The sequence below is a fragment of the Oryctolagus cuniculus genome, chromosome 4 (assembly GCF_964237555.1).
Source record: "Oryctolagus cuniculus chromosome 4, mOryCun1.1, whole genome shotgun sequence".
In the NCBI taxonomy this organism is placed as follows: Eukaryota; Metazoa; Chordata; class Mammalia; order Lagomorpha; family Leporidae; genus Oryctolagus; species Oryctolagus cuniculus.
This window is the reverse complement of record NC_091435.1, coordinates 167,507,972-167,535,387: the sequence shown is the minus strand read 5'-3', so window position 1 is coordinate 167,535,387 and position 27,416 is coordinate 167,507,972. Positions and strand designations below refer to the sequence as shown.

At 43.1% G+C, this 27,416-nt stretch overlaps 1 protein-coding gene across 3 annotated transcripts in view; it reads left to right on the top strand.

Annotated features, from left to right (window-relative positions):
* The window catches only part of GADL1 (glutamate decarboxylase like 1), a 199,150-nt gene that overhangs the window by 26,643 nt on the left and 145,091 nt on the right, over nucleotides 1-27,416 (top strand). For 2 of the 3 annotated variants that reach the window (XM_070072897.1, XM_070072898.1), the window contains exons 2-6: nucleotides 10,744-10,916; nucleotides 15,522-15,648; nucleotides 18,163-18,253; nucleotides 21,666-21,772; nucleotides 22,516-22,631. In XM_070072897.1, coding sequence (XP_069928998.1) covers nucleotides 10,744-10,916; nucleotides 15,522-15,648; nucleotides 18,163-18,253; nucleotides 21,666-21,772; nucleotides 22,516-22,631 — 614 coding nt within the window. Of the gene's footprint in view, nucleotides 1-10,743; nucleotides 10,917-15,521; nucleotides 15,649-17,275; nucleotides 17,567-18,162; nucleotides 18,254-21,665; nucleotides 21,773-22,515; nucleotides 22,632-27,416 lie in introns of those variants that run through there. The other variant, XM_070072899.1, reaches the window with a different exon arrangement.

The following is a 27,416-nucleotide window of genomic DNA, read 5'->3' as shown; positions in this document are numbered from 1 at the left end:
GGAGAGTTTACTGGGAGGATCTTGGAAAGCTCACGGAACTGGAAAGAGGGAAAAATTAGGTCTGAAAAAGACAAGCACAGAGCAACTCTGAGGATCCGGAATCCTTGGAGAAGCCCACACAAGGGATCTTCGCTTAACTGGCAGTCTCACCAAGACTGTGTTCTGGAGTTAGGATGGCTCCCACTGGGATGCTCCTTGGGCCAAACGTCCTCCCAACTAAACACACTAAGAATGGGCATTACCCCGATTCGGTCTTAAATCTCAGCAAACACAGGGGCACTGAGAAGGCAGTGAGTCAAATCTGGTGATTCACAAACACATGGTGACAAGAACAACGAGGAGGCCGGCGCCACGGCTCACTAGGCTAATCCTCCACCTTGTGGCGCCAGCACACCAGGTTCTAGTCCCGGTCAGGGCGCCAGATTCTGTCCCGGTTGCCCCTCTTCCAGGCCAGCTCTCTGCTGTGGCCAGGGAGTGCAGTGGAGGATGGCCCAAGTGCTTGGGCCCTGCACCCCATGGGAGACCAGGAGAAGCACCTGGCTCCTGGCTTCGGATCAGCGTGGTGCACTGGCCGCAGCAGGCCAGCCGCGGCGGCCATTGGAGGGTGAACCAACGGGAAAGGAAGACCTTTCTCTCTGTCTCTCGTCTCTCTCTCTCACTGTCCACTCTGCCTGTCAAAAGAAAAAAAAAAAAAGAACAAGGAGGAAGAGGTGGACAAACAGCCAACGTGGCAGGGGCAGAGAGGCCAGCAGGAACTGTGACTGCTCGGGTGCCCCGGCTGTTGAAGAGGAGAGGGAGGGTGTAGGGGGCACAGCACCTGCAGCACAGACCGCAGCCCCATGCAGTTGCTAATACTGAGCAAGTTCAAGTGTGTCATCCACAGCAATGTTATCCAGCCTAAGTCTGAAGGCAGGCAGTGAGGTTCACCCGTCGGGAGTTCTCATGGAACCCAACTGCATTCAGATCCTTTGAAGGTGACATTGGACCCTCAGATTCAGACACTGGATGGTGGATGAGGGTGGTTTGAAAGCCACCTACGCTAAGACGTACGAGAGCAGTACACACTCAGGGAGCTGGTTAAATCATGTTTAAGTTGAGCCACATGAGTAGACGACACTGGAAAACCTACTCGCCCGAAATGATCAGAAAGCTGCTTAATTCCTGTCTCAGTGTCCGTTGAAAGGAAGACATTTTTGGAATGAAAAATAAGGAAGCAGGATTTATGATACAGCACGTGTCTGTCGCCGGTGGCAGGGCACTCCCTGCTATTTCTGTGGCTGGGTCACAGGCTGCCTTCCGCGGGGCTTGTCTTTTCGGAAGCCGGGTGGTGTTTATGGTCTTGGCTGTTCTGTTAAAGGGGATGCCTGGCTGTTTCAGTAGAACCTGAATCCTCTGACCAGTATGCCAGATACTAACCTGACAGCATCTCGTGAAATAAAATCCTAGGTGATGAGAACATGTCAGCTCCCGAAATGCTGTGTGTCCATCTGTGCTCTGCGGGAGGGGAGCTGGGGCAATCCATGGCATTTTTCCTGTCTTGTTCTGCGACCTCTGCATCCAAAGATGGTTTTAGAACATGGACTTCATAGGGTACAGTCAAACTATCCTATCCATGCCCGGCTGTAGGATTCAGTACAAAGACAGGGGATTCCTGGCATGCAGTGCAGTAGCATTATCACGCCGAGTGGGAATTAAGCACACACCTGTCTGCTACCGAGTTCATATCCTCCTTCCCTGACCTGGATTCTTGTTTCACATCTCCCCACCTCCCATTCTTGAGTTTCCTCTCTGAGCTCCACACCAGTAGCCACCACATCTTCCTAAAGCTCTCTGCTTGTCCTATCAGAAGTTCTCAGTGGCTTCCTACTCAATAACATCTAAACTCCTCAGTTCCTGTATAAGATGGGTCTCTGTGCCTCCTTCTTAACAGCTCCTTGGGCAGACAGAAGCTCCTGTGGTTTCCTGGACGCATGCACATGCATGCGAGGATGCGCACACACACACACACACCCCCACACCCCCCCCCACATGCTTTTCTGCCTATTCCCTGTGATTTTGTTATCATCAATGCCCTTGCTTTGTTTTTATCCCATCAGAACCAGTTTGTGTGACACTGTCAGAACTCTTGCTCTTCCTGTGCCCCAGACCCACGGCTTGCCTCACTGCTCTTCTTCAGCCTTCCTCACGCTGGTATAGGGCTTTGCGGTCCACCATCCACCTGGTTGTTCAGACCCAAACCTAAGAGTTCTCTTAGATTCCTTTGCTTTACACCCGAATGCCTCCCAAATTGTACTCCTCTGCCCCAATCTCCACTACTCCCTTCAGATCAACGTCACCATTTTCTGTACCCTGAACGTCTACAGAAGCCTCCCAAACAATGGTCATGTCTGGTCCAGTTCATCCTGGCGTGCAGGGAATGCATGAGCAATACATGAACAGCACAGGGCTGCAGGACAATCTTATCAGTATAAGACAGATCATGTGACTCCTCTGTATACAGCCACGGTGGCTTCCTGTGGCTGTCAGGGAACACAATTCCCATCTCATCTTCTCTGCTCTCGGGATATCTCTCCAAAGCTCATTTTATTCCTTTCTTTCCCTTGCCCTCATGTTTGGGCCACGTTGGCCTCTTTCTGTTTCTTAAAGGATCCAGTCTATCTACTGTTGGTATTTTCTCTTCACGCTTGCTGCACCATTCTCTTTCTGTGTCTTTTCATGCCTAGCTCCTCTGAGCTTCCATGTTTTAACTTAGAAATCCTTTCTACTGACCATGGCTAAAGCAGCTCATTGATCTTGCTCTAGCAAGTCAGTAGTTTTCTACAGAGTATTTAGCAGGGTCTGCAATTATTTTACTTATTGCTTGCCTATGGAAGACCCATGTCTCCCATCCACTCCCACCAGATGCAACTTTGTCTTGTTCATTGCTGAAACTCTAATGCTTCGTTTGGTGTTTTGCACGTAACAGGCACTAAATACTTGCTAAGTGGCTGAATAAAGGTCCATCTCAAATGCCACATCATCCAGAAAGACTTTCTGTCTCTGACATTCAGAAGCAGATCCTTCTTTGGAATTTCGCTGTGCGAGTTGTTCGGCCTCAAGTGTCATACTTTGTACCTGGTGGATGCGATTCCAAGTACCCATGGTTTATCCATTTTTTGTTACTGAATTTTGAGGTCACCACCTGTGTTGGTTTTTGAGTCACTCATGGTGCTTGCTCCAATGTCTTGTACAGAGTAGGAATTCAATAAATGTTGGATGAGTATTTTCTGAAAGTATAAATAGAAGAAGCTGTGGATTCCCATTAAGGTAAATTTATTCCCAAAATGACACTCAAGTGATGGTTGACATTGTCTTTTTCTCTCTTTCCATTGGACACCCATCTGCAGCTGAAGAACATTGTAAGCGTAATCTTGACCTTAATTCCTTTTTTTTTTTTTTTTTTGATAGGCAGAGTGGACAGTGAGAGAGAGAGAGACAGAGAGAAAGGTCTTCCTTTTGCTGTTGGTTCACCCTCCAATGGCCGCCGCGGCCGGCGCACTGCGCTGATCCGAAGCCAGGAGCCAGGTGCTTCTCCTGGTCTCCCATGGGGTGCAGGGCCCAAGTACTTGGACCATTCTCCACTGCACTCCTGGGACACAGCAGAGAGCTGGCCTGGAAGGGGGGCAACCGGGACAGAATCCGGCACCCCGACCGGGACTAGAACCCGGAGTACCTGTGCCTCAGGCGGAGGATTAACCTAGTGAGCCGCAGCGCCGGCCGACCTTCATTCCTTTGGCTTCCCATTGCAGTTGCCCTGTAGAAATCATCCAGTCCTTAGGCAGGCTCTCTGGCTCTGCTGAATCACAGAGTGGATTCACACACTTTGTCACTCTACTTATTGATTAACAAAATGATCAGAGTTTCTGTGGACACCGCCTAGCATTGTTGTTATTTCTAAATATTTATTTCTTTTTTAGGATTTATTTTATTTACTTGAGAGGCAGAGTTAGAAAGAGGGAAAGACAGAGAGAGAGCTCTTCCATCCAATGGCTTACTCTCCAAATGACTGTAAGGGTCAGGGCCAAGCCAAAGTCAAGAGCCTGGAACTCCACCTGGGTCTCCCACATGGGTGGCAGGGGCACAAGCACTTGCGCTGTCTTACACTGCTTTCCCAGATGCATTAGCAGGGAGCTGGATCAGAAGCAGAGCTGCCAGGACTCGAACCTGCACTCCTATGTGGGATATAAGCATTGCAGGCTGCAGCTTGACCTACCCACCATATTTGTTTCTTTCCTGTAGTCTTCTTTCTTGTAGGCTATCCACAGTTGCTCCCTCACTGGCTGGTTTTAAACAGATAAACTGGCTTAACACAAATGTGAAATTTTTTTTGACAGGCAGAGTGGACAGTGAGAGAGACAGAGAAAGGTCTTCCTTTTGCCGTTGGTTCACCCTCCAATGGCTGCTGCGGCTGGCGCACCACGCTGATCCAAAGGCAGGAGCCAGGTGCTTCTCCTGGTCTCCCATGGGGTGCAGGGCCCAAGTACTTGGGCCATCCTCTACTGCACTCCCGGGCCACAGCAGAGAGCTGGCCTGGAAGGGGGGCAACCGGAACAGAATCTGGCGCCCCAACCGGGACTAGAACCCGGGTGCCGGCGCCACTAGGTGGAGGATTAGCCTGTTGAGCCACGGCGCCGGCCACAAATGTGAAATTTGTAAAGAAAGCAAACCATCTAGGAGGCCGGTACCAGGTACATCTAGGAGGCCAGTAGCAGGCATCCACTCTTGTGGACTGAGACACCTCCTTAGAAAACTCCAGACAGAAGATGCACCTTCTGATTGTCTAAGCTCATTTCTCCTCTGCTTCATTCCTGACATATTGTCTGCTAACAAACTGAGAACATAGCCTGTGTGTTGCTGTTTACTTCTATAAGGGAACTGTGGAAGTTCATGGAAAATGAAATGAAAAGATAGGTTTATTTTAGTGCCCCAAACAGTGAGATCCATGTATCTGAGGGGATCTTCAAAAATGTTTGAGGAAAAATGAGGATTAAGAAAAAAGTATGCATGGGCTTCTTTTCTTTTCTTTTTTTTTTTTTTTTTTTTTTTTTTTTGCTTTTGTACCACATGAACTTATCTTTTGCTTCCATTTTCCTATAAACTTTTCAAAGTTCCCTAGTAAATTCTGGGGCACCAGACTGGATGCTTGGTTCACCGTAAGCTCTTACTAATTTGTTAATGATGCCATACTGTTTCCCCAGACTCTGGGGCTCAGGCTTTCTTGGGCTGCCCTGGTGGGGTTGCTAGGTCCAGACGCTCAGGCCTCCTTTGTCTTTACGTGAATTTTCTGGGGAGTCCCTCTTCCGCCTAACCAGATGACTGGACTTACTGCAGAGCCACTGTTTCTCCTCTGTGTCCTTTGTCCAAAGACGTCCTTTTCCTATTGCTCATTTGCTCTTCAGAATGTAAGAGTCTTGGATGGGAAACCTGGCTCTTCTGGCAGACCTCCTGACAAAAGCCTAAGGCTGTTCATTGTCACCCTGCCAGAGCCAACAGTACAGCGTGAGTGCCAAAGGAGGCTTCATATAGACGCAGGCACACTGATGGTCACCTTAACTGAGGTTCTTACACTGTTGCTGGCCCTCTGCTCAGCACCTTGCAAGCTCTCCCACATTTGACCCTCGCAATTAGCCTGGCTATTTCCCTCGTTTGCCAGATAAGAAGTGCAGATCAGAAGGAAGTTAAGGGGCAGAGCTGGAATAGGGGCCAGGATATTCGCCTAGTTTCATAGTCCAAGCTTTGGCATTCACTGAGGTGCCGATGTTTCTTTGTTAATGGAGGTGCAGAGAACAGAGGGTGAGAAAGAGGACTTCGCTGTATGTAGAATTGGTGAGGCCACACAGGGAGATTTCCGTTACACCTCACTTTATTCATGCAAAATTTATTTGTTTGTTTGTTTTTATTTGAAAGGCAGGAAATGAGGATGTAGGAAGTGAAGAAAGAGGGAGGGGAGGTGTGGACATTCTTTAAGTAAACCAGTGAATGGAACTGTTCTCTCTCTCTCTCTCTCTCTCTCTCTCTCTTCTCACCCTGTAATTCTGACTTTCAAATAAATAAATAAATAAATCTTTAAAAAAAGAAAGAAAAAATTGGAGCAGTGTAACTAGCAAAACAAGAATTTAGATGAGAATTGTTCGACACCTCCACGTATTTGGATTTGAGACCTGTGGAAGAGAACTGAGACTTCCCTGTCAGCTGTGAAAGCCTGCGGAAGGGATGTGAACGTGTACTTGGAGTTTCCCTCTGCAGAGGCGCAGTGGTCATTCCAGCTGTTGGTCACTGAAGTGGCTCCTTTAAGAAGCAATGGACTCAAACCAGCGCGCATATGGGATGCTAGCACTGCAGGCGGCGGCCTTACCCGCCATGCCACAGTGCCGGCCCCTACAGAGGGAAAATGCAGAGGCACATTATTGTGTATGGCAATAGAAATGAAATGGGTCTGTTAAGAAAAGTGGCATATGGGTTAAGCCATTACCTTCGATGCCAGTATCCCATAAGAGAGTACTTATCTGAATCCCAGCTGCCCCACAACTGATCCAGCTCCCTGCTAATGCACCTGGGAACGCAGCAGAGTGCTTGGGCCCCTGACACCCATGTGGGAGACCTGTATGAAGCTCCTGGCTCCTGGCTTTGGCCTGGCTCAGTCTTGGCCATTGTGGCAATTTGGGGAGTAATCTAGCAGATGGAAGATTTACCTGTCTTTCTCACTCTCATTCTTGCTCTCTTCTCTCTCTGTGTGTGTGTGTGTGTGTGTCCCTCTATCTATAACTCTTTCAAATAAATAATTAATCCTTTAAAAAGAAAAGTGAAGGAGGCATACGGTAGACCCAATTTTTCATGGATTTTTATAGCATTTTCTCCCAGGTAAGTATATGAATTATGAGGATTTCTTTAATTGATTGCTGTGAAGACAGTGACAATTTAAATATTTAAATTTCACCATTATTCTGATTTCAAGTGGGTGTTTGACATTTTTTCATTTTATTGTGTGTGAGTGTACCAGAAGCATAGAAATTGGGGGAAGAAAGAAAGAGAGAGAGGAGAAAGAGAGAGAGAGAGAGAGAGAGAGAGAGAGACTGACTCTGTGAGCAGGCAACCAAGCTGCTATGATTCCCTGGACAATAAAAGCCTGAATTCCTACTAATGAGGTTTTAAGAAACCTAACTTTTTCCTGTGAGCTTAATAATAGCATTGCCTACTGGCATAACCAGGGTTTCCAGAATAATTGCCCTCGTTCCAGTTTTATTTTTAGGACCTAAAAGCATGTTTTTTGAGTGGGGAAGTACCTTCAGATGAAGAGTGTTTCCATCTAAAAAGCTCAATTCCAGGGCTTCAGTGTTTGGCCCCAAACCATGCTAAACTCATCCTTTCAAGCGAAAGATAAACGAAGGATGGCAGTAAAAGTCATCCTGCGAGCCCTGCCTGGCTTCCCCCTCCGGGAGCAGCTTAACGATGGGGTCTGGCTGCAGATTCCCGCTTTCCCAAATTGGGGGATCTTCCTATGACGTTTCTGTCTGGGCCTTTGTGAGAACTATTTGTGTTTTCCCATAATAGAAGTGAAGGCTTTATTAAGCCATTACATTATACAAGAACATTTGACTTTGAAGCCAAGCTGGAGACCAAGGCGTAATAAATGTTAATACTGTCAGAGCCCTCAGTGAGAAGTATTTGAAATACATATATTTAGAGAGTTTTCTTTAAATAGACACCAGCACATTTAAAGTGGATTTAAAATATAAGGCACTGTGTGAGGTGCAGTGCTGACTTCTAAAAATTGTTCCGGAAAATTCCACGACTAAATGAGCATGCACCTCATACGGAGGAGGCGGCCCCGATAAGGCAGAGGAAGCAGTGAGACCAGAGGCCGCGGCGGATACTGGTTGGCTACCTGGATTGACTTGCCAGAACTATTTTTGTAGAGGGCTATTTTTGGTAGGCAGTAACCTTTCTGCTAAGATATAGATTTCCATATTGACTTTTAACCTTTAGTCCTTGATTGGCAGTTGTACAGTCCTCAACGTATTCTGTTCCATCTTTCTGTCTCTGCTTAAGCGGCAAGTTTGAAAGGTTTAAAGGCATTAAAGATAGGTTTACACAAACCACCCAGCTACTATGCCATCACCTACTCTGCAAGAAATGGCTGAGAGATCAGGGAGGAGCTTCCAGGGACGAAGCAAGATCTCTTACATGCAGGCTCTTAAAATGGCTTAAAACATAAAGTAAGATTAGTGATGGGGACAGGGGTTTTGGCTTAGTGACTCAGACACCTGCATTCCATATTGGAGTGCCTGACTCCCCTTCTAATCCCAGCTTCCTGCTAATGTGCACCCTTGGAGGAAGCAGGTCACGGCTCAAATTCTTGAGTCCCTGCCACTCACGTGGGAGACCCGGATGGAGTCGTTTCTTCTTGGCTCAACCCTGCTCTTGGGGACATTTGGGGGGTGAACCATGCCCAGAGAAGAATCTCTCTCGTGTTTTTGAATAAATAAATATTAACAGAAAGATTACTGAGGAGGTGTGCATTTAGCCTTGCTTTGGAGACGTGGTGACTGCACCCACATCCCACGTTGGAACACCTGGGTTTGATTCCCAGTTCTAACCCCTGATTCCAGCTTCTTGCTTATGCTAACGCTGGGAGGCAGTGGGGATGGCTCCAGTAACTGGGTTCTTGCCACTCACGTGGGAGCCTTGACTGAGTTCCTAGCGTCTGGCTCCAGACCTGGCTGTCGTGGGGCTTTGGGGAGTGAACTTGCAGGTGGGAGCCCTCTCTGTCTCTTTTTCTCCCTCTGCCTCTCAAATAAAGATTAGTGCGATGTTTATGGTGCCCCTTCTTCTTTCAGAATGAATACTAAAAGGACAATATGCTCATCTTTAACAAATTACCAGACAGTATATGCATGTGAGAGAGACATGGGCTTGTATTTACAGAGATCTTTTTGTATGCATTAGAAAAGTATTTGCAAGAGTGAGTAAAATGGGTCACATTTACACTTCCCAAGCTCCTCCACACTCCCCGATGTTAAACAAGATGCTGCAGGAATGGCAAATAGAGCTTTCGTCCTGGGCAGACTTTGTCATCTAGTTCATGGGGAAAATGACTGGGAGCTACCCCACCCAAGGGAAAAGGGCACATGCATTAGAGGAATGGATTTGTGTGTGCCAGAAGCAGCTAGCTCTCTGCCTTTGAAGATTTCATTATTTACTCTCTTGAAGGTGACCAGGTGATCCTTCTCAGCTCCTTCCGTAATTCGGATACATCAAACACAGGACAGACCTTTATGAAACTTAATTTGGTATTCCAATCCAAAAGTGTGTACTGCTTCCGCGAGGAAAACAATCTGTGTGCGGTCAGTGTTGTTTTCTCTTCCTGCGCACAGAGCATCATCCTGAGTCCCAGGCACACTACTTGAATTTGCACAAAGAAATGAAGTCAGGGGGCCGGTGCTGTGGCGCAGTGGGTTAAAGCCCTGGCCTGCAGTGCCGGCATCGAGTCCTGAATGTTCCTCTTCCAATACAGCTCTCTGCTATGGCCTGGGAAAGCAGCTGAAGATGGTCCAAGTCTTTAGACCCCTGCACCCACGTGGTGAACCTGGAAGAAGCTCCTGGTTCCTGGCTTCAGATCGGCTCAACTCTGGCCGTTGCACCTATCTGGGAGTGAACCAGTTAATGGAAGACCTCTCTCCCTCTGTCTCTACCTCTCTTTGTAACTCTTGCAAATAAATAAAAATAAATCTTAAAAAAAAAGAAAGAAATGAAGTCAGAGACTTGCCACCTAATGTTTTGTGTAGTCAATGCACCAGATGCTGAAAATTAAAGCAAATAAAACATAATTTTTATGTCAAGAGGATACAACCAAGATGTGGTATTCATTCTAGGTAATTTTTTTTAAATATGTATTTCATTTACTTGGAAGAATTTCAGAGGAAGAGAATCTTCCATCTACTGGTTCACTCCCCAAATGGCTATAATGGCTGGGGCTGGTCCAGGCCAAAGCCAGGAGTCAGGGACTCCATCCTGATCTCCTAGATGGGTAACAGGGGCCCAAGTATTTGGGCGATCTTCTGCTGTGTTCCCAGCCACAGTAACAGTGAGCTGGATCAGAACTGGAGCTGTTGAAACTCAAACCAGTGTCTTGATATGGGGTGCCAGGTAAAATGTGGAGGGCTCTTTCCCCTTTTCTCCAAAGGCAAAACTCTTTTCCTTCCACCTTGCTCCCTGTTGTAGGAGAGTTGAGGGATGTTTCTAAAGAAAGAACATAATGGCCGTTATTTGTACCTTTGTGGGAATAACTAGGAATGTTTGACACTCCTTTGGGAATGGGTGTTTTGCAAACAATCTAGCTACAGAAGACATTGTTTGTTCAACTTATGACAGCTTCTACTGTGAGGTTTGATATACCCAATGATAACCCTCCTGATCAGACCTGAAATTATACCAAAAAAATTGCCATCCACTCCATGTGCTAACTCAGCTTGATCCAAGGGGACATATGTAATAAGATAGACATGCCTAACCCATAAATCGTGCTTTCTGGAATTTTCTCTCACTGTGTCATGCCTTTGTTTCCATGCCCCCAAGATATCTTCAGATTTTAAGAGGAAGTTATGCCATGTGGAGCTGGGAGAGTGATCCATTTTTTATCTCTGTGTTTTGTTCTGTGAATTAATGAGATTTTATCTCAAACATAATTTGTCTCTGTGCTTCCAGGAGACATTGGTCAACAAGAGATGGCTCCAAGTAAGAAGGGCGCTGTCCTTGTGGATGGCATCATACTGAATGGCCCCACAACAGATGCAAAAGCTGGAGAAAAATTTGTTGAAGAGGCCTGTAGGCTGATCATGGATGAGGTGGTTCGGAAGGCTACAGATATCCATGAGAAGGTAAAAATAAGAACCTAAAAGAAATTCCAGGACTGGGAAAGATGGGTATTTCCCGTAACTGCATGCTTGGGACCTAAATTAAATGGAAGCACACACTTTCATTTTCTCAAGGCCATTGTCTCAAGGGGATGTCCAGATACCAAAGTTTGGGCCACACCCTCCCTGGAGCCCACCCAATGTCTGCTTTCCTTGAAGAGTGGACCCTTACTATGTCAGTCATCATTTGTTGGGAGGTTGTCAGAACCATGGTGTAGCTAGAAGAGCCCATGAAGCACAGCAGTGAGGCTCCCTGCCCTAGACTGTAAATAATCTGCTGGTCTGATGCATACACTCGCTAAAACACGCTTTGCTGGGCACTGTTTTCAGGACAATTCTATATGCATCTATGTATTTAATGCTTAGAAAATCCTGTAAGGCAGATACTCTTTATTATCCTCGTTTTAGAGATGAGGAGGTGAATGAGGCACAAAGAAGTCAAATGACAAAGAGGTCAAATGTTTACCCAAGACCATGCACTAGTGTCAGAGCTGGGACTATGATACAGCAACCTGACCTTAGACTTTGTATTTTTTACTACTTCTCCAGGAGGCTTTCAAATCATTAAATTGTGCTTTACCCTATTAATTGCTTTTCATTTTGGAATTGAATTACCAACACATGAATGAATGGAAGAGATTTTTATTCCAATTACATTAACCAGAATAAATTCATTTTAAAAATAGCTTAAATGTGATGGTATTTATTTTAAATGTTTGATCCCATGTATTTGGGAAAACTGACAGAAAACTAGATTGACATGGGCTGTGAACTTTGAGTGGATTCAATACAAATAAAACCATTGCTGATGTTTTGTATTCATTGAGATTAATAATCTATAATTGCATATTTTCCAATGTTTATACTGCTAATAGGTTGGATCTGCTTTATTTTGGAGCACACTGATCCTCTGGCAAGATTTTTTAATTGGCTTTTTTTTTCTGTTAAATATTAACCAAGTGCTAGCTATGGGCAAGGCATTGTATCTGGCCCTGGAAGATAAAGAGAAAAATAAGGCAAAGGCCCAGCTTTGGACAGAATGTATAATCTCATTGGAAGGATAAGTTTTCTTTGGAAACGAGAGAAGGAGATCCCAGGGTGAATGTGTAGGCTGGTGTAAGGTGGGGCAGATCACTGGGGTTTCAGAGGAATGGGCAGGGTGAACTTTTATGTGGAGTGTAATGGTTAGGTAAGATTATGCTGGGCAGAGAGAAGTCAAAGTGAGGTTGTTCATTTCTCAGGGTGTTCAAGAAAACAAGATGGTAAATAATGGAAAGCATTGCAGAAGGACAAAATATTTAACATAGCAAGAGAGAAGGGCTCATGGAGGGGACACTGGGAGATGAGTAGGCAAGGCTTAAAGTCCTCAAAATATCAACTGTGGAGCCTCATGTCAATCACAACAGAGTAGAAGTGTGGGCTGAGGATGTGAAGTTAAACTGAAAGCTATGTGGGGGTTCAGGGAAAGGAGGTGAGATTTTTATGCCACTAACTCAGCCTACTGTGTTTGAGATCCAACAGGACACCATTGACAGGGACTGTGCTTAGTGAGATGATCACTCCTAGTGTCCTGACCAGTAGGCCCTTTCTCAGACACATAAGAAGCTGAGCTATAATTCATGCTGTATGTTTCTGGTGTGCAGTTCCATGAGTATTGATAATTCATGTCACATCGCCACAATCAGGATATACAGCTCTTCCATCAACCCCCACATGTCCCTGTGCCTTCTTTCTCCTCTAGTACCTGTGAAACACTGATCTGTCTTCTGACCTTACAGGTTTTTGCCTTTCCCAGAATGTTGTGTAGAGGAGATCATATTCGGAGTGGCCTTTTGAGTCTTGTTGTTTTCCCACAGTGAAATGCACCTGAGACTCCTCCATGGTGGGGAGTATATCAGGAGTCATTTCTTTCCATTATCAGAAGCACTTTTGATTTACCTCTGCCAGTCATGGTTATAGCATGGATTTAATTTCACACCTCTTGAAAACTTGGTATTTTCCCCTGCCTCTCCCAACCTCCCACCTCCCAGTCATCTTACTCCCTGGCTACTCCCTGTCTCTCTCCTCCCTTCCACAGCCAAACTTCTTAAAGAATGTCCACACCTCCCCCTCCCTCTTTCTTCACTTCCTACATCCTCATTTCACAGCAATCTGGCCTCCACACCCACCCCTCTAAGTCAAATTTCTCTTGCCAAGAACACCTCCTTGTTGATACATCCCATGAACACTTCTCAGTCTTTATCTAATTTGGTTTCTCAGCAGTCTTTGATAATAGTGACCTTCTCCTTAAACATTCTCCCTCTTTCTCTCTCTCTCTCTTTCTTCCCTGACCCCTAGTAGTCGCCTTACCTGTCGGACCTGTCTTCATGGCATAGGGGAGCTCTTCTCCCATTGCCTGATCCCCGGTGCCCAGGGGAGCTATGATGGCTTCTCTTCTTTGCTGTATGTTTTTCTGAGCCATATCATCACTCACTCTTACATAATCAGAATGTATGCCTAGAACTCTACCACTGAGTTGTCACGAGAGTATCGGATCAACTGCTATGTCTCTTTTGGATGTTCCAAAAGTGACTTGGACCAAATGTGCCCCAAACTCATCATCCCTACTCCACCTGAGACCAGAAGCTTCTCCTATTATCCCTATTTCCATCATCAAACCTGGGGTCCAAAATAGAAACTTCAGGATTGTCCTTGGCTCATTCCTTTCTCTTAGCCTCACCATCTAACTGGTATCCAAAATCTACTGCTTCTGCATTTTAAATATTGCTAGAAACTATGCATGTCATCCCTATGACATCTACTGTCAACCAAACCATTACCTTCTTTTGCTTTGTTTCTTCCAGTAACTTCTCGCCTCCAATCTTTCTTAGACTCTCTACAAAGCTAATAAAAGCTTTTGTCAAAACACACAAATAAGATATCATTTAATCTCATTATCTGAAACAGCTCAATGGCTTCTTTAGAACCAAATCAAACCTGTCGCTCCCCCTCTTCATGGAGGAACGACACAGGACCCTGCGCTGTTCTTTCGTCTGCTCGGCCCTCCCCGGGTTTGCTGCTGGTTCTTCCCGGGTTGGCTACTGTCCCTTCCACCTCCGTGGAAGGGCGGTTCCCCCTGGCCGCTTTCCCCACTTCCACAGGGGAGCAGCACACCGCCAGCCGGCTCTCTCGGGGGCTGCACAGGTGTCCCTTCAGGTAGATGTTCCCCTTAGATGTTCCTGGTGCATGCCGTCTCTCTCCTCCTTTATAGTCCTCCTCTGCCAATCCCAACTCGGCTGCCCACACGCCGAGCACGCTGCTCTCCTCCAATCAGGAGCAGGTCCTGCTGTTTATTGGTTGAACTGGAGGCCGCTGTGTAGAAGCTGTTTACTTCTCTCCCAGCGCCATATTGTGGGAGAGCAGATGCATAGAATAAGTCTTAATTCCAGTAACTTAGTCCAGTCCGAGCTGCTCCCCACAAAACCCTGTAACATGACTGTCATGATCTGGAACATATCTCTTCATGTGTTTATTATTTCATTCAACACATCTTTATTGGGCACCTGTTAATGAGGTCAGTTCTGTGTTAGTTACTTGTGATCAATAAACAAACAGATCTAGATCTCTGCCTCCCTAGAGAGCCTGTAGGACATAGGAAATAAATGAAGACCATAATGTATTGAAAAATGCAATGTGCTATGGAAAGGAGGAGAGAAGCAAAAACTCAAGGGAATTCATAGAGACAGGGTCCTAGGCAGGTTTTAAGTTTAAGTAAGAGAGCTAGGCCTGCTGTTGTTGATAAAGCGACGTAAGAGCACAGTTTTGGAAGGAGTAAGGGCATCAGCTAGGAGGATATGTAGGGAAGAAGTCTTCTGGGCAAAGGAAGTGGCAAGGAGGCGAAGGTGGGAGCAGCAGTCCCCAGGAGGAAAGTAATGTAAGTGAGATTAGCGTGGAAACGCAGCCAGGAGAAGTATGTAACCTGGGATCATTTTATGTCTTTGTAAGGACTTTAGGTTTTTCCATGAAGGAAATGGGGAACCGTTGAACATATTGGAGCCCAGGCATGGCCAGAGCTTAGTCTGAGGATCATTCCGGCCCCTAGGTTGATAGCAGACCCAATGGAGCAAGGGCATCCGCAGAGAGAAATCTTAGGATGCTAGTTGAATATTCCAGCCCTACATGTTGCTTCTCTTATCCATAAAGTCCACAGCAAACTTACACAGTTTTCCAGATGTGCCCTGAGCTACCCTAATTTTAGTCTTTGTGACTTCTGATAACTGCTTCTAGAATACCTCTTGCATTCCCTCATCCCCCAACCTTTGTTTGGTTCAGACTACTCTTAATTTACAGAACAGTGGGTATCAGTTCTTCTAGGATGCCTTGGACCTTGCAAATCCAAGATGGAACCCCCATTGTTTCTAACATCATCTGCATGATTACTATAGCTCTTGTCATGTGAAACTGGTTTCCCATTTAAATACAGTCCTTCCCCTTTGTCTCACAGCTTCATACAGTCCATGTTTCCCACTTCCTCTCAATACCTGGCTCTGGTGGGTTCTCGATGAATTGCATGTTGTTGCTGATCTCCAGGTTTGTGAATGGCAATCTCCTGAACAACTGAAACAACTTCTTGATTTGGAGATGAGAGACACAGGCGAGCCACAGGACAGACTGTTGGAGCTCTGCCAAGATGTCATTCGCTACAGCGTCAAAACTAGTAAGAGCATGAATCTGCTGCCTTGATCTGTGCCTCTAACAGGTTCTTAAATTTGTAAAGCATTCATCTACTTCTTAATAAAGTGAAGTACAGTAATGTTTATGGGATGAGAAGCATGGATCAAAAAATAGTGGTTATGATGTTTTCACAATGGTCCATGTAATCTCTGATCCAAATCCATTGTCAAGGTCAGAGATGAATTGAGAGGGAAATTAGTGTTTATATTTATATGGCAGCTGCTCCTTGCCCAATTCCATACTCCACTTGTGGTCAATACCATGTGTTATTGCTTCTACTTGTAGTTTCTTATGTTGATCTAAACTGACAAATGATATTTTGACTCTATGGGCTTGTTAAATGATTTAAACTCTTGATGTCTCAAAAGATTTAAACACTGTTAAAGAGGGCATTTGGGGGTGGGCACCATGGTATGAGTTAGGCAAGGACACCTGCATTCTGCATTGGAGTACCAGTTTGAGTCCCCACTGCTCTACTTCCAATTCGGCTTCCTGCTAATGTGCTTGGGAAGGCAGAAGAGGTGGTCCAATTATTCAGGCCCCTGTTACCCATGCAGGAAACTCAGATGAAGATTCCTGCTCCTGTCTTTGACCTGGCCCAGCCCTGGCTGTTGAGGGCAACTGGGGAGTGCAACAGCAGATAGAGTACCTCTTATTCCCTTGCTGTTTCTCCCTCTCTGTTACTCTGCCTTTCAAATAAAGAAGTAAATCTTTAAACATGGATGGCACCTATAATATATACAAGGCTAGATTGATTTGGAAGTCACTGACTAATTCTTAGTGTCTTGCAACTACCAAATTCTTTCAGCAAATATTGCAGGATCAAAAAATCAAAACCTTTAGACAAATATAAGAAAAATAAATACATGGTAAGTTTTTACTGTGATTCTCACAAAAATGCAATAACTACTGTGCTTATTTGTGAACGCAATGATGGATATCTCTCTTATAGTGAGGTACTTTTGAAACCTGAGTCTTAATATCCTAAATACCCATAAACAAGCTGCAAAAGTGAAAGAATAACTTTCCAAAATATTCATTTCTCAGTGTGACATAAAGGTAATGCAGCGCTTAAGACCATACAGGCACTGTGCTTTGTGAATTCTGACACTGGACTAAATTTAGTGGAAAGTATATAATAAAATCCTGGCTAAAAATAATTGGATTGTATTCCCTTGGGAAAGTCTGGTGTATGTATCAAAAACCCAGTTAGCATTTCAAAAGCAGAGATACATATCTTATTATTATAGTGCATGTCAGGAGTGTAGAATGACATTTAATGTAGTAGATTTTTCAGTTTACTGGATATTTTCCATAATGTTACCATGGAAATCAATCATAAATTAACACAGAACTATAAAAAAATCTTATTAAAATTACTTGTAGCAAGTCTGGTTTCATTTGCCAGATCAGAGGACATTTTCCATGTTTTAGTTGAAAAGACATTTTCTTGTGAGATTTTCATTTTTTATTGAATCCTGAGTTTAAAGAGGGGGAAAAAAAACCTCCAACCACATGCTGTAAATTGTAATGAGAGGTCACTGGCTAAAATGGTTCACCAATACTCAAATTTAGAAACAGACCTCCTGCCTCTTTGTTTTCTGTCACAGTGGGCTTCCAGAGACTGAGAATGTCAAGCCCCAGTCTGGTGTGTGGTGTGAATATTCACTCCTAAAGCCAAGACCATTTAGGAGACCCTTTTTTATCAGGAAAAATGATGCAGAAAGTTGGAAGGAGAGGTTGTTTGAATCTGAAAGATTTCATTTGAAGTCATTTGAATTCAAAAGTGTATGTAAGCTGTATGATCAGTCACATCCTACTGCATTTACATGGCGCCCACTGCACTGGCCCAGTCTGAGAACAACGGGCCACTCCCTGCTGTAGCCTGAGCTGAACCTGCGGTGAGTGGGATGCCTTCGGAGGGAGGGAGGTTAATCTGGAGATTTTCGGAAGATAAAGGAAGCAGGCTGTGATACCTGCACAGCGTTCAGAGAATGCGTGTTTCAGGGATTCTGGTCTGTGTGTACAAAAAGCAGCAGGCTATATCAAAGCTCGGGAAAGAGTGCTTGGATTTTGCTTAGCTTGGAAGATGAATTTTCAGCATTTTTTATGTACACAATCATATGTTGAGCTTTTAAAAATCGAGAAGCATTTTATGTTCAATAGAGCACACACATTGGAAGCGCTCAGCTCATTGAATGCTGTGCATGTGGCAACGTCATCCAGATAGAGATTTAGATCAACCCTAATAGTGCAGAGGTGCCCTCGAGGCCCTTCCCATTCAACAGTTTCTTCTAAGTACTGGGAATTCTAGCCTCTACCTCCACAGACAGTGTGGCTGGTTTGAGTGCCGTATAAATAGTATCGTGTCATATATACCCTTTTGTGTCGGGCTGCTTTCATTGTCTGAAAGATTATTTGTGTTATTGCTGTATCCATAGTTTCTCTATTTCTTTTTTATTGCTGCATAGATGAATACTCTGTTTTACATTTACAGATCACCCAAGATTTTTCAACCAGTTGTATGCTGGACTTGATTATTACTCCTTGGTGGCCCGATTTATAACAGAAGCATTAAACCCAAGCGTGTAAGTGCCAATGCTACTGGAATGTCATAGCACATACGAATTAGAGATGTTTTTAAGTAGATGAAATTTTACTTAATGAATTTATATTAAATGGTTTCTTTTGCATAGTCTCTAGTTTTATAACATTTAGCAGTAGTCAAAGAGCTGTCTGGTTTGTATAGTGACACTGTGTGATAAGGCAGAAAATTGTTGTCTCCATTTAACAGAGGGGAAAACTGGTTAAGTAACTTTTCATTCATTCCTGTATGAAAAGTTACATCTGTGCTAAGCACTGGAGAGACACTGGGAAGAGAAACCAACCTTGGCTCTGCCCTGAAATCTGGTGTGAGAGAAATCTTGTCAAAATGACCCACATAATTTAGGAGAAAATTCAGATATGTGGTGAAGAAGAGGTACATGATGCTACAAATAAAAAATGAGACACTTTTTCCTAGTTGGAAGCTCAGAAAAGCCTTCTCTTAATAAATGACAGTTAGGAACTGAAAAATAAGCAAGAATCAAGTAGGTAAAAGAGGGAGGGCTGAGTTCCAAGTAGAGGAAACCACAAGTGCCAAGGCCCTGTAGTAGGAGGGACTGAACTGGAAGTGCAGGTGGAGAGCCACAGGGAGTAGAGTAGAAGATAAGATCAGAGAGAGAGATAGCAGCGGGCCATGTTAATGAGTTATTTTGAGAACACGGAAAGCCACTGAAGATTTCTATATCATTGAGTAACATTTGCTGTTTGAAAAGATTGCTGGAAATATGAAGAGGAGATAGGAAGGAAACGATTTGGAATGTATCAGGTGAGAGATCCTAGTAGTTTGGAGTTAGATGGTAGGAATAGTCAGAAACAAAATGTATGTATGCTAAAAAGATAAAATAGGAAAGACTGCATAATGTGTTGGCTCTGGGAAATGAAGACAAGAGAGAAGCTTCTGAGATGACATCTGTATTTCAGGTGCTCATAGCTGGGTTCATGGTTATGCCATTCATTGACATAGGAAGCCCTGGGAGAGTGGAAGAATTTTCAAGTATAGGATGGAAGAGGCAAGATCAAGGCATTTGAGTTTGAAGTGACTTTAAGATGTCCAAGAACATATATCCACTAGACTGAAGGATATCTAGGCCTGGAGTTGTGAAATCCATAGAAAAGATACAAATGTAGAAGTTATTTGTAAAATTATGATTGAAATAGTGGGTATGGATGATATCCCCTAAATCAGTCATCCTCAGCCCTCATTCAAATTAATGTGGGAAATTTAAAAACTAGATAGAAAGAGAGTTGGATATGATAGATAGACAATAGATAAATGGCAGCTGGCTGGCAACAAATAAATCTGAATTTCTGTGGGCATGCTCCACACATTGATTGATATATTTCCAAAGCTCAACAAGACATTTTAAGTGAGTGGTCAAGATCGGAAAGCATCCTCCCATTGCCTGTTTGATACAGTATAGAGTGAGAAGAGAAGAAAGCTTGGGTCTGGACCTTGAGAAGACCCAGCATTTATTGGTAGGCTGGGAGAAGGAGGATTAGCCTACAGAGGAGACAGAGAAGGTGCTGAAAATCAAGAGAGCAGGTACAGAAGCCTTGGAGGAGAGTGTCACATGTTGGTCGGTAGTGAAGATGAAGATTAAAAATGTCCACTGGATTAGCAACATGCACATCATTGGTGACCTTAGTTACAGATGCTTTGGTGGCACCATGAGAGCAGACACCAGGTTTGAATATGTGGAAAAGCAAGCAGTGAGTAAGTCAGGAGAGACAGTAGGGTTATACTCTGAATTTTCTTGTATGTACAAGGTTTTTTGGATTATGTTCTTTGAACTTTCTTGTATGTTCAAGGTTTTTTTTTAGTTCTTCATCTCAGTTTTTTATCTGAAATATGTAGAAGTTTTTAGTTGTTGCTAAGCTTGAACCATCAAAGCGTAGCAATCCATGAGTGTATATTTTTTCACACTCTATCTCCTGCCCTATGACTAGATTTACAGTTGACCAAGTGTTCCAACACAGCTTTCACGCTTGCTTTTTAAAAAATTTGTAGGTTCACATAAACACATATACCTTGTTTTCATACTCTTGTTGTGTGTACACTGATTTCATCCATGGTTAAAAGAAGAAGCTATCTTATTTTTAAAAATTTGATACCTGTGCAGGGCTGGGAACAGATTGTCAGTACGTAGTTGCTGTTATATATATATATATATATATATATATATATATATATACACACACACATATATATGTATATATGTATATGTGTGTGTATATATATATAGATATAGATATATATATATAGCCTGTATCCCAAGGGTTTCTCATCCAGATGTAAAAATAATTACATTAAGTTCTGTGACTATCAATCTCTGCATAGCATGCATATATACGGTAAACATTTATTCAGATAGAATTAATGTGATCACTTAATTGAGAAGAAAAGTGTAGATATTTAGTCACCCCTGAGTTCTCTGGAGACAGGAGACTCAAACATTACAAAACAGGGCTCTGTGACTCTCACAGTTTGGGTCCCCTGAGAAACCACTGTAGATGGAGATTGGTGAGTAGCATATTTTCTCGGGAATACCCTTGAGACCAACATGGAGTGAGAAGGAGGATGCAGGAGTAGGCAGGACAGGACCAAGCTACCATGCAGGCTCAGTGACAACCTGAGTTGACTGCATGGAGACCCATGGCCTACAGTGGCCCTCCAGAGAGGTCTGGAATTGGGGCTGTGGGCCAGGCCTTTTTAGCTCATCAGGTGTGGATTGCCACAGGAAAGGGGGTATCCTTGGGGAGGTAGCCTTCTGCAGCCCAGGCAATCCCCAAAGGGGCTAACACAGCTCTGATCTCTGTCAATGGCCTTGCAGCCTAGAGTAACAAATCCTTCATTGCCAGGGGATCTGGCAAAAGTAATGAGAGATATCTCCCAGCACGCTTCTCAGTTGAACAAGCACAGTAGTGTGGTGGAGGAAGCCCTAGTTCAGAACAGGTAGGCCCCATGTAGAATAGGTCGAGCTGACGATTAGCATATTCATGAGAGTAACCTAATCAAACCTGGTCACCATGATGATGGCTGTTCTTCAACCAACATTGACATCCAACTTAGTACCACAGGATCCAAAGAGTGCGATGACCACTACTTATGGCCAAGGAAAAAACTCTAGTGCACTGCCTTTGTCTTTACCCATGGGATTGAAACTTTACTCTAAATTAAAACTGTTGATGTATCTTGTGTATCATGAAGGTCACCCCATACTGGCACTTAGGGAACCATGCCTAGCATAGTCACTGATGAAGTAATTCCTTATTTCCAAAGACTACCTACACATTGGCAGCCCCTTGGTTTAATAAACTCTATGTGCGTTTCTTGGGACACCAAAGGGATGTTTTGACTCTAGTCATAGAAGTGAAGTGTTTTTTATATCTATCTAGTTATACGTATGAGGTGTCCCCAGTGTTTCTATTAGTGGAAGAAGCGGTTCTGAAGAAAATGATTGAATTTATTGGCTGGAAAGAAGGGGATGGAATATTTAACCCAGGTGAGTACAATTAGTTATTGCCATCACCCTTCCATGACAAGCATCCAAAAACTTACTCATATCAGGAACAACATCCTTACAGCTCCACACACTATACAACACTGGGTATTAACAGAGCTGCTTGGTGGGGATCTAGCTTGTGCCTTTCTTCAGAGTGATAAAACATTGCACATACACTAAGTGAATGACACACACCCTTAACAAGTGAGATGCCTATAATTTAGGACTTGTATCTAACACTAATGTATTTATCTGTTCTTGGGCATTTAGAAGGGCTATGATAAGTCCTCAGATTTTTCAATCAGTTTTATTTGAGAAGGTGTCAGAATCACATTTGTTTATCCTGCAACCACCATCTTTTTTTTTTTTTTTTTGAGTGAGAGATGAACATGGGTTGTCATTTCAGTTTTGCTGATCAGGTGGTAGACAGAATATTATTGCCTATGGAGAGCTAGGTACTGGCCCTGTGTCCAGACCTCATAGATTTACAGCATTACTTTGGGAAAGCCCTAGAATGAAAGAATAGACCAAAATGTTCCTCTTTGATGAGACTGAAGGTGTGGGATTGGAGCTTAGATCACTGTGTGTGGAATATGGAGATGTGGGTTGGGGGCATTGTCGGGATAACTTTCACAGTGATTGCCACTAGACTAGCACTGCTACAGTTATTCAGGCTGTCTCTTGTTGAGCACTTATGGAACTTAACTTCATGCTATAAATATGGTGTTTTCATTTCTTTGCAGGTGGCTCAGTGTCCAACATGTATGCAATGAACTTAGCTAGATACAAATATTGCCCCAATATTAAGGAAAAGGGGCTCTCTGGGTTGCCAAGATTCGTCGTTTTCACTTCTGCCGAGGTAAAAAAATTATTCTTGATATTAGATATAGGTTTTCTGAGAATGCAGTATTTATGAGGCTTCTTTGAGCACCCGAGGGTAACTACTCTGCCTAAGTATAATCTAATATTGTGTTCTGAAAAAATTCTTGTGGGTCCAATTTTGTAGACCATCCATATGTAATATTTACAGTCTGTAACATTTTCTCTGAGAAGAGAGAACACTTGATTTGAAAGTGTTATCTCTTCCTGTGAATTCCCTCATTGAGCGTCTCATTTATTAAAACATAGATGATCACTACTGATCTCAGTGAGGTCTGCTAATCACATAATTGATTTCTTTGATTGGCAAATACAAGGGAGTCATCTTCCTTTTCAAGGGAAAAGGAGGTACTTGTAACACACACACACAATTATATGTTCCCTATCTCTTGTTTTATTCACCACCAATGTAGAAGGTCAGATTGTGGATAAGTACCTTGACTTTGAATTAGGCTGCCTGGATTCATTTGTCTCCACTGCTTACTGAGTGACCGTGAGTACGTTGATCAATTTCATTGGGCCTCAGTTTACTAATTTATAAAATTTGAATGAATCAGTTAACTTTTCTGCCTCGCCAATTATCCCGAAGTCCAACAACATAGAATGATAACCGTGTATTATTTTTTTTTTATTTTTTATTTTTTATTTTTTATCTTTTATTTAATGAATATAAATTTCCAAAGTACGACTCATGTGTTACAATGGCTTCCCCCCCATACCGTCCCTCCCACCCACAACCCCCCCCTTCCCACTCCCTCTCCCCCTCCATTCACGTCAAGATTCATTTTCGATTATCTTAATATACAGAAGATCAGCCTAGCATACCTTAAGTAAGTATTTCAACAGTTTGCTCCCACACAGAAACATAAAGTGAAAAATAATAGATGATTTTTTTTAAATGATGATGAAATCAGATCAGACCTATTGTCATGTTTAATCCCAGTGAGAGTCAAGTTGGGAATTGATAATTTCTTTTTTTTTTTTTTTTTTTTTACAGAAGATCAGTTTAGTGTACATTAAGTAAAGATTTCAATCGTTTGCACCCCCATAGAAACACAAGTGAAATATACTGTTTGAGTACTCATTATAGCATTAAGCCTCAGTGTACAGCACGTTAAGGACAGAGATCCTACATGAGGAGTAAGTGCACAGTGACTCCTGCCGTTGACTTCACAAATTGACACTCCTGTTTATGGCATCAGTAATTTCCCTATGCACCAGTTATGAGTTTCCAAGGCTATGGAAGCCCCCTGAGTTCTCCAACTCTTATCTTGTTTAGACACGGTCATAGTCAAAGTGGAGGTTCTCTCCTCCCTTCAGAGAAAGGCACCTCCCTCTTTGAAGACCTGTTCTTTCCACTGGGATCTCACTCACAGAGATCTTTTTGCCAGAGTGTCTTGGCTTTCCATGCCTGAAATACTCTCATGGGCTTTTCAGCCAGATCCGAGTGCCTTTAGGGCTGATTCTGAGGCCAGAGTGCTATTTAGGACATCCGCCATTCTATGAGTCTGCTGAGCATCTCACTTCCCATGCTGGACCACTCTCCCCTTTATCCATTCTATTGGTTGGTGTCAGCAGATACTAGACTTGCCCATGTGCTCCCCTTGACTCTCAGTCCTTTCATTATGATCAATTGTGAACTGAAATTGATCACCTGGAATAGCGAGATGGCATTGGCACATGCCACCTTGATGGGATTGAATTGGAATCCCCTGGTATGTTTCCAACTCTACCAATTGGGGCAAGTCAGCCCGAGCATGCCCCAAATTACACATCTCTTCCCTCTCTTATTCCCACTCTTACGTTCAACAGGGATCACATTTCAGTTAATTTTCAACACTCAAGAATAACTGTGTGATAATTACAGAATTAAACCAGTCATATCAAGTAGAACAGACAAAAAAAAAATACTATGAGGGATAATGTATTAAGTTGTCCATCAGCAGTCAGGGCTATGCTGATCAAGTCACCATTTCTCATAGTGTCCATTTCACTTCAGGAGGTTTCCCCTTTGGTGTTCAGTCAGTTGTCACCGATCAGGGAGAACATATGGTATTTGTCCCTTTGGGACTGGCTTACTTCACTCAGCATGATGTGTTCCAGATTCCTCCATTTTGTTGCAAATGACTGGATTTCATTGTTTCTTACTGCGGTATAGTACTCTAAAGAATACATATCCCATAATTTCTTTATCCAGTCTACCGTTGATGGGCATTTAGGTTGGTTCCAGGTCTTGGCTATTGTGAATTGTGCTGCAATAAACATTAGGGTGCAGACCGCTTTTTTGTTTATCAATTTAAACTCCTTTGGATAAATTCCAAGGAGTGGGATGGCTGGGTCGAACGGTAGGGTTATCTTCAGGTTTCTGAGGAATCTCCAGACTGATTTCCATAGTGGCTTGACCAGTTTGCATTCCCACCAACAGTGGGTTAGTGTCCCTTTTTCCCCACATCCTCGCCAGCATCTGTTGTTGGTAGTTTTCTGTATGTGAGCCATTCTAACCGGGGTGAGGTGAAACCTCATTGTGCTTTTGATTTGCATTTCCCTGATTGCTAGTGACCTTGAACATTTTTTTCATGTGCCTGTTGGCCATTTGGATTTCCTCTTTTGAAAAATGTCTATTGAGGTCCTTGGCCCATCTCTTAAGTGGGTTGTTGGTTTTGTTTTTGTGGAGTTTCTTGATCTCTTTGTAGATTCTGGTTATTAACCCTTTATCTGTTGCATAGTTTGCAAATATTTTTTCCCATTCTGTCGGTTGTCTCTTCACTTTCCTGACTGTTTCTTTTGCAGTACAGAAACTTCTCAATTTGATGCAATCCCAATAGTTGATTTTGGCTTTGACTGTCTGTGCCTCCCGGGTCTTTTCCAGAAATTCTTTGCCTGTGCCAATATCTTGAAGGGTTTCTCCAATGTTCTCTAATAACTTCATGGTGTCAGGACGTAGATTTAGGTCTTTAATCCACGTTGAGTGGATTTTTGTGTAAGGTGTAAGGTAGGGGTCTTGCTTCATGCTTCTGCACGTGGAAATCCAGTTTTCCCAGCACCATTTATTGAATAGACTGTCCTTGCTCCAGGAATTAGTTTTAGATCCTTGATCAAATATAAGTTGGCTGTAGATGTTTGGATTGATTTCTGGTGTTTCAATTCTGTTCCATTGGTCTATCCATCTGTTTCTGTACCAGTACCATGCTGTTTTGATTACAACTGCCCTGTAGTATGTCCTGAAGTCTGGTATTGTGATGCCTCCGGCTTTGTTTTTGTTGTACAAGATTGCTTTAGCTATTCGAGGTCTCTTGTGCCTCCATATGAATTTCAGCATCATTTTTTCTAGATCTGCGAAGAATGTCTTTGGTATCTTGATTGGGATTGCATTGAATCTATAAATTGCTTTTGGGAGAATGGACATTTTGATGATGTTGATTCTTCCAATCCATGAGCATGGAAGATTTTTCCATTTTTTGGTATCCTCTTCTATTTCTTTCTTTAAGGTTTTGTAATTTTCATCGTAGAGATCTTTAACGTCCTTGGTTAAGTTTATTCCAAGGTATTTGATTGTTTTTGTAGCTATTGTGAATGGGATTGATCTTAGCAGTTCTTTCTCAGTCATGGCATTGCTTGTGTATACAAAGGCTGTTGATTTTTGTGCATTGATTTTATATCCTGCCACTTTGCCAAACTCCTCTATGAGTTCCAATAGTCTCTTAGTAGAGTTCTTTGGATCCTCTAAGTACAGAATCATATCGTCTGCAAAGAGGGATAGTTTGACTTCTTCCTTCTTGATTTGTATTCCTTTGATTTCTTTTTCTTGTCTGATGGCTCTGGCTAAAACTTCCAGAACTATGTTAAATAGCAGTGGTGAGAGTGGGCATCCCTGCCTGGTGCCAGATTTCAGTGGAAATGCTTCCAACTTTTCCCCATTCAATAGGATGCTGGCTGTGGGTTTTTTATAAATTGCTTTGATTATATTGAGGAATGTTCCTTCTATACCCAATTTGCTTAGAGTTTTCATCATGAAAGGGTGTTGAATTTTATCAAATGCTTTCTCTGCATCAATTGAGATAATCATATGGTTTTTCTTCTGCAGTCTGTTAATGTGGTGAATCACATTGATTGATTTGCGAATGTTGAACCATCCCTGCATACCAGGGATGAATCCCACTTGGTCTGGGTGGATGATTTTCCTGATGTGTTGTTGTATTCTATTGGCCAGAATTTTATTGAGGATTTTTGCGTCTATGTTCATCAGGGATATTGGTCTGTAATTTTCTTTCAGTGCTGCATCTTTCTCTGGCTTAGGGATTAAGGTGATGCTGGCTTCATAGAAAGAATTTGGGAGGATTCCCTCTTTTTCGATTGTTCTGAATAGTTTGAGAAGAAATGGGATTAGTTCTTCTTTAAATGTCTGGTAGAATTCAGCAGTGAATCCATCTGGTCCTGGGCTTTTCTTTGTTGGGAGGGCCTTTATTACTGTTTCAATTTCTGTTTCAGTTATGGGTCTATTTAGGTTTTCGATGTCTTCATGGTTCAATTTTGGTAGATTGCATGTGTCCAGGAATCTATCCATTTCTGATAGGTTTTCCTGTTTGCTGGCATACAGGTCCTTGTAGTAATTTCTGATGATTCTTTTTATTTCTGTGGTGTCTGTTGTTACGTTTCCTTTTTCATCTCTGATTTTATTGATTTGGGTCTTTTCTCTTCTTTTTTTAGTTAGTTGGGCCAATGGGGTGTCAATTTTGTTTATTTTTTCAAAAAACCAGCTTCTCGC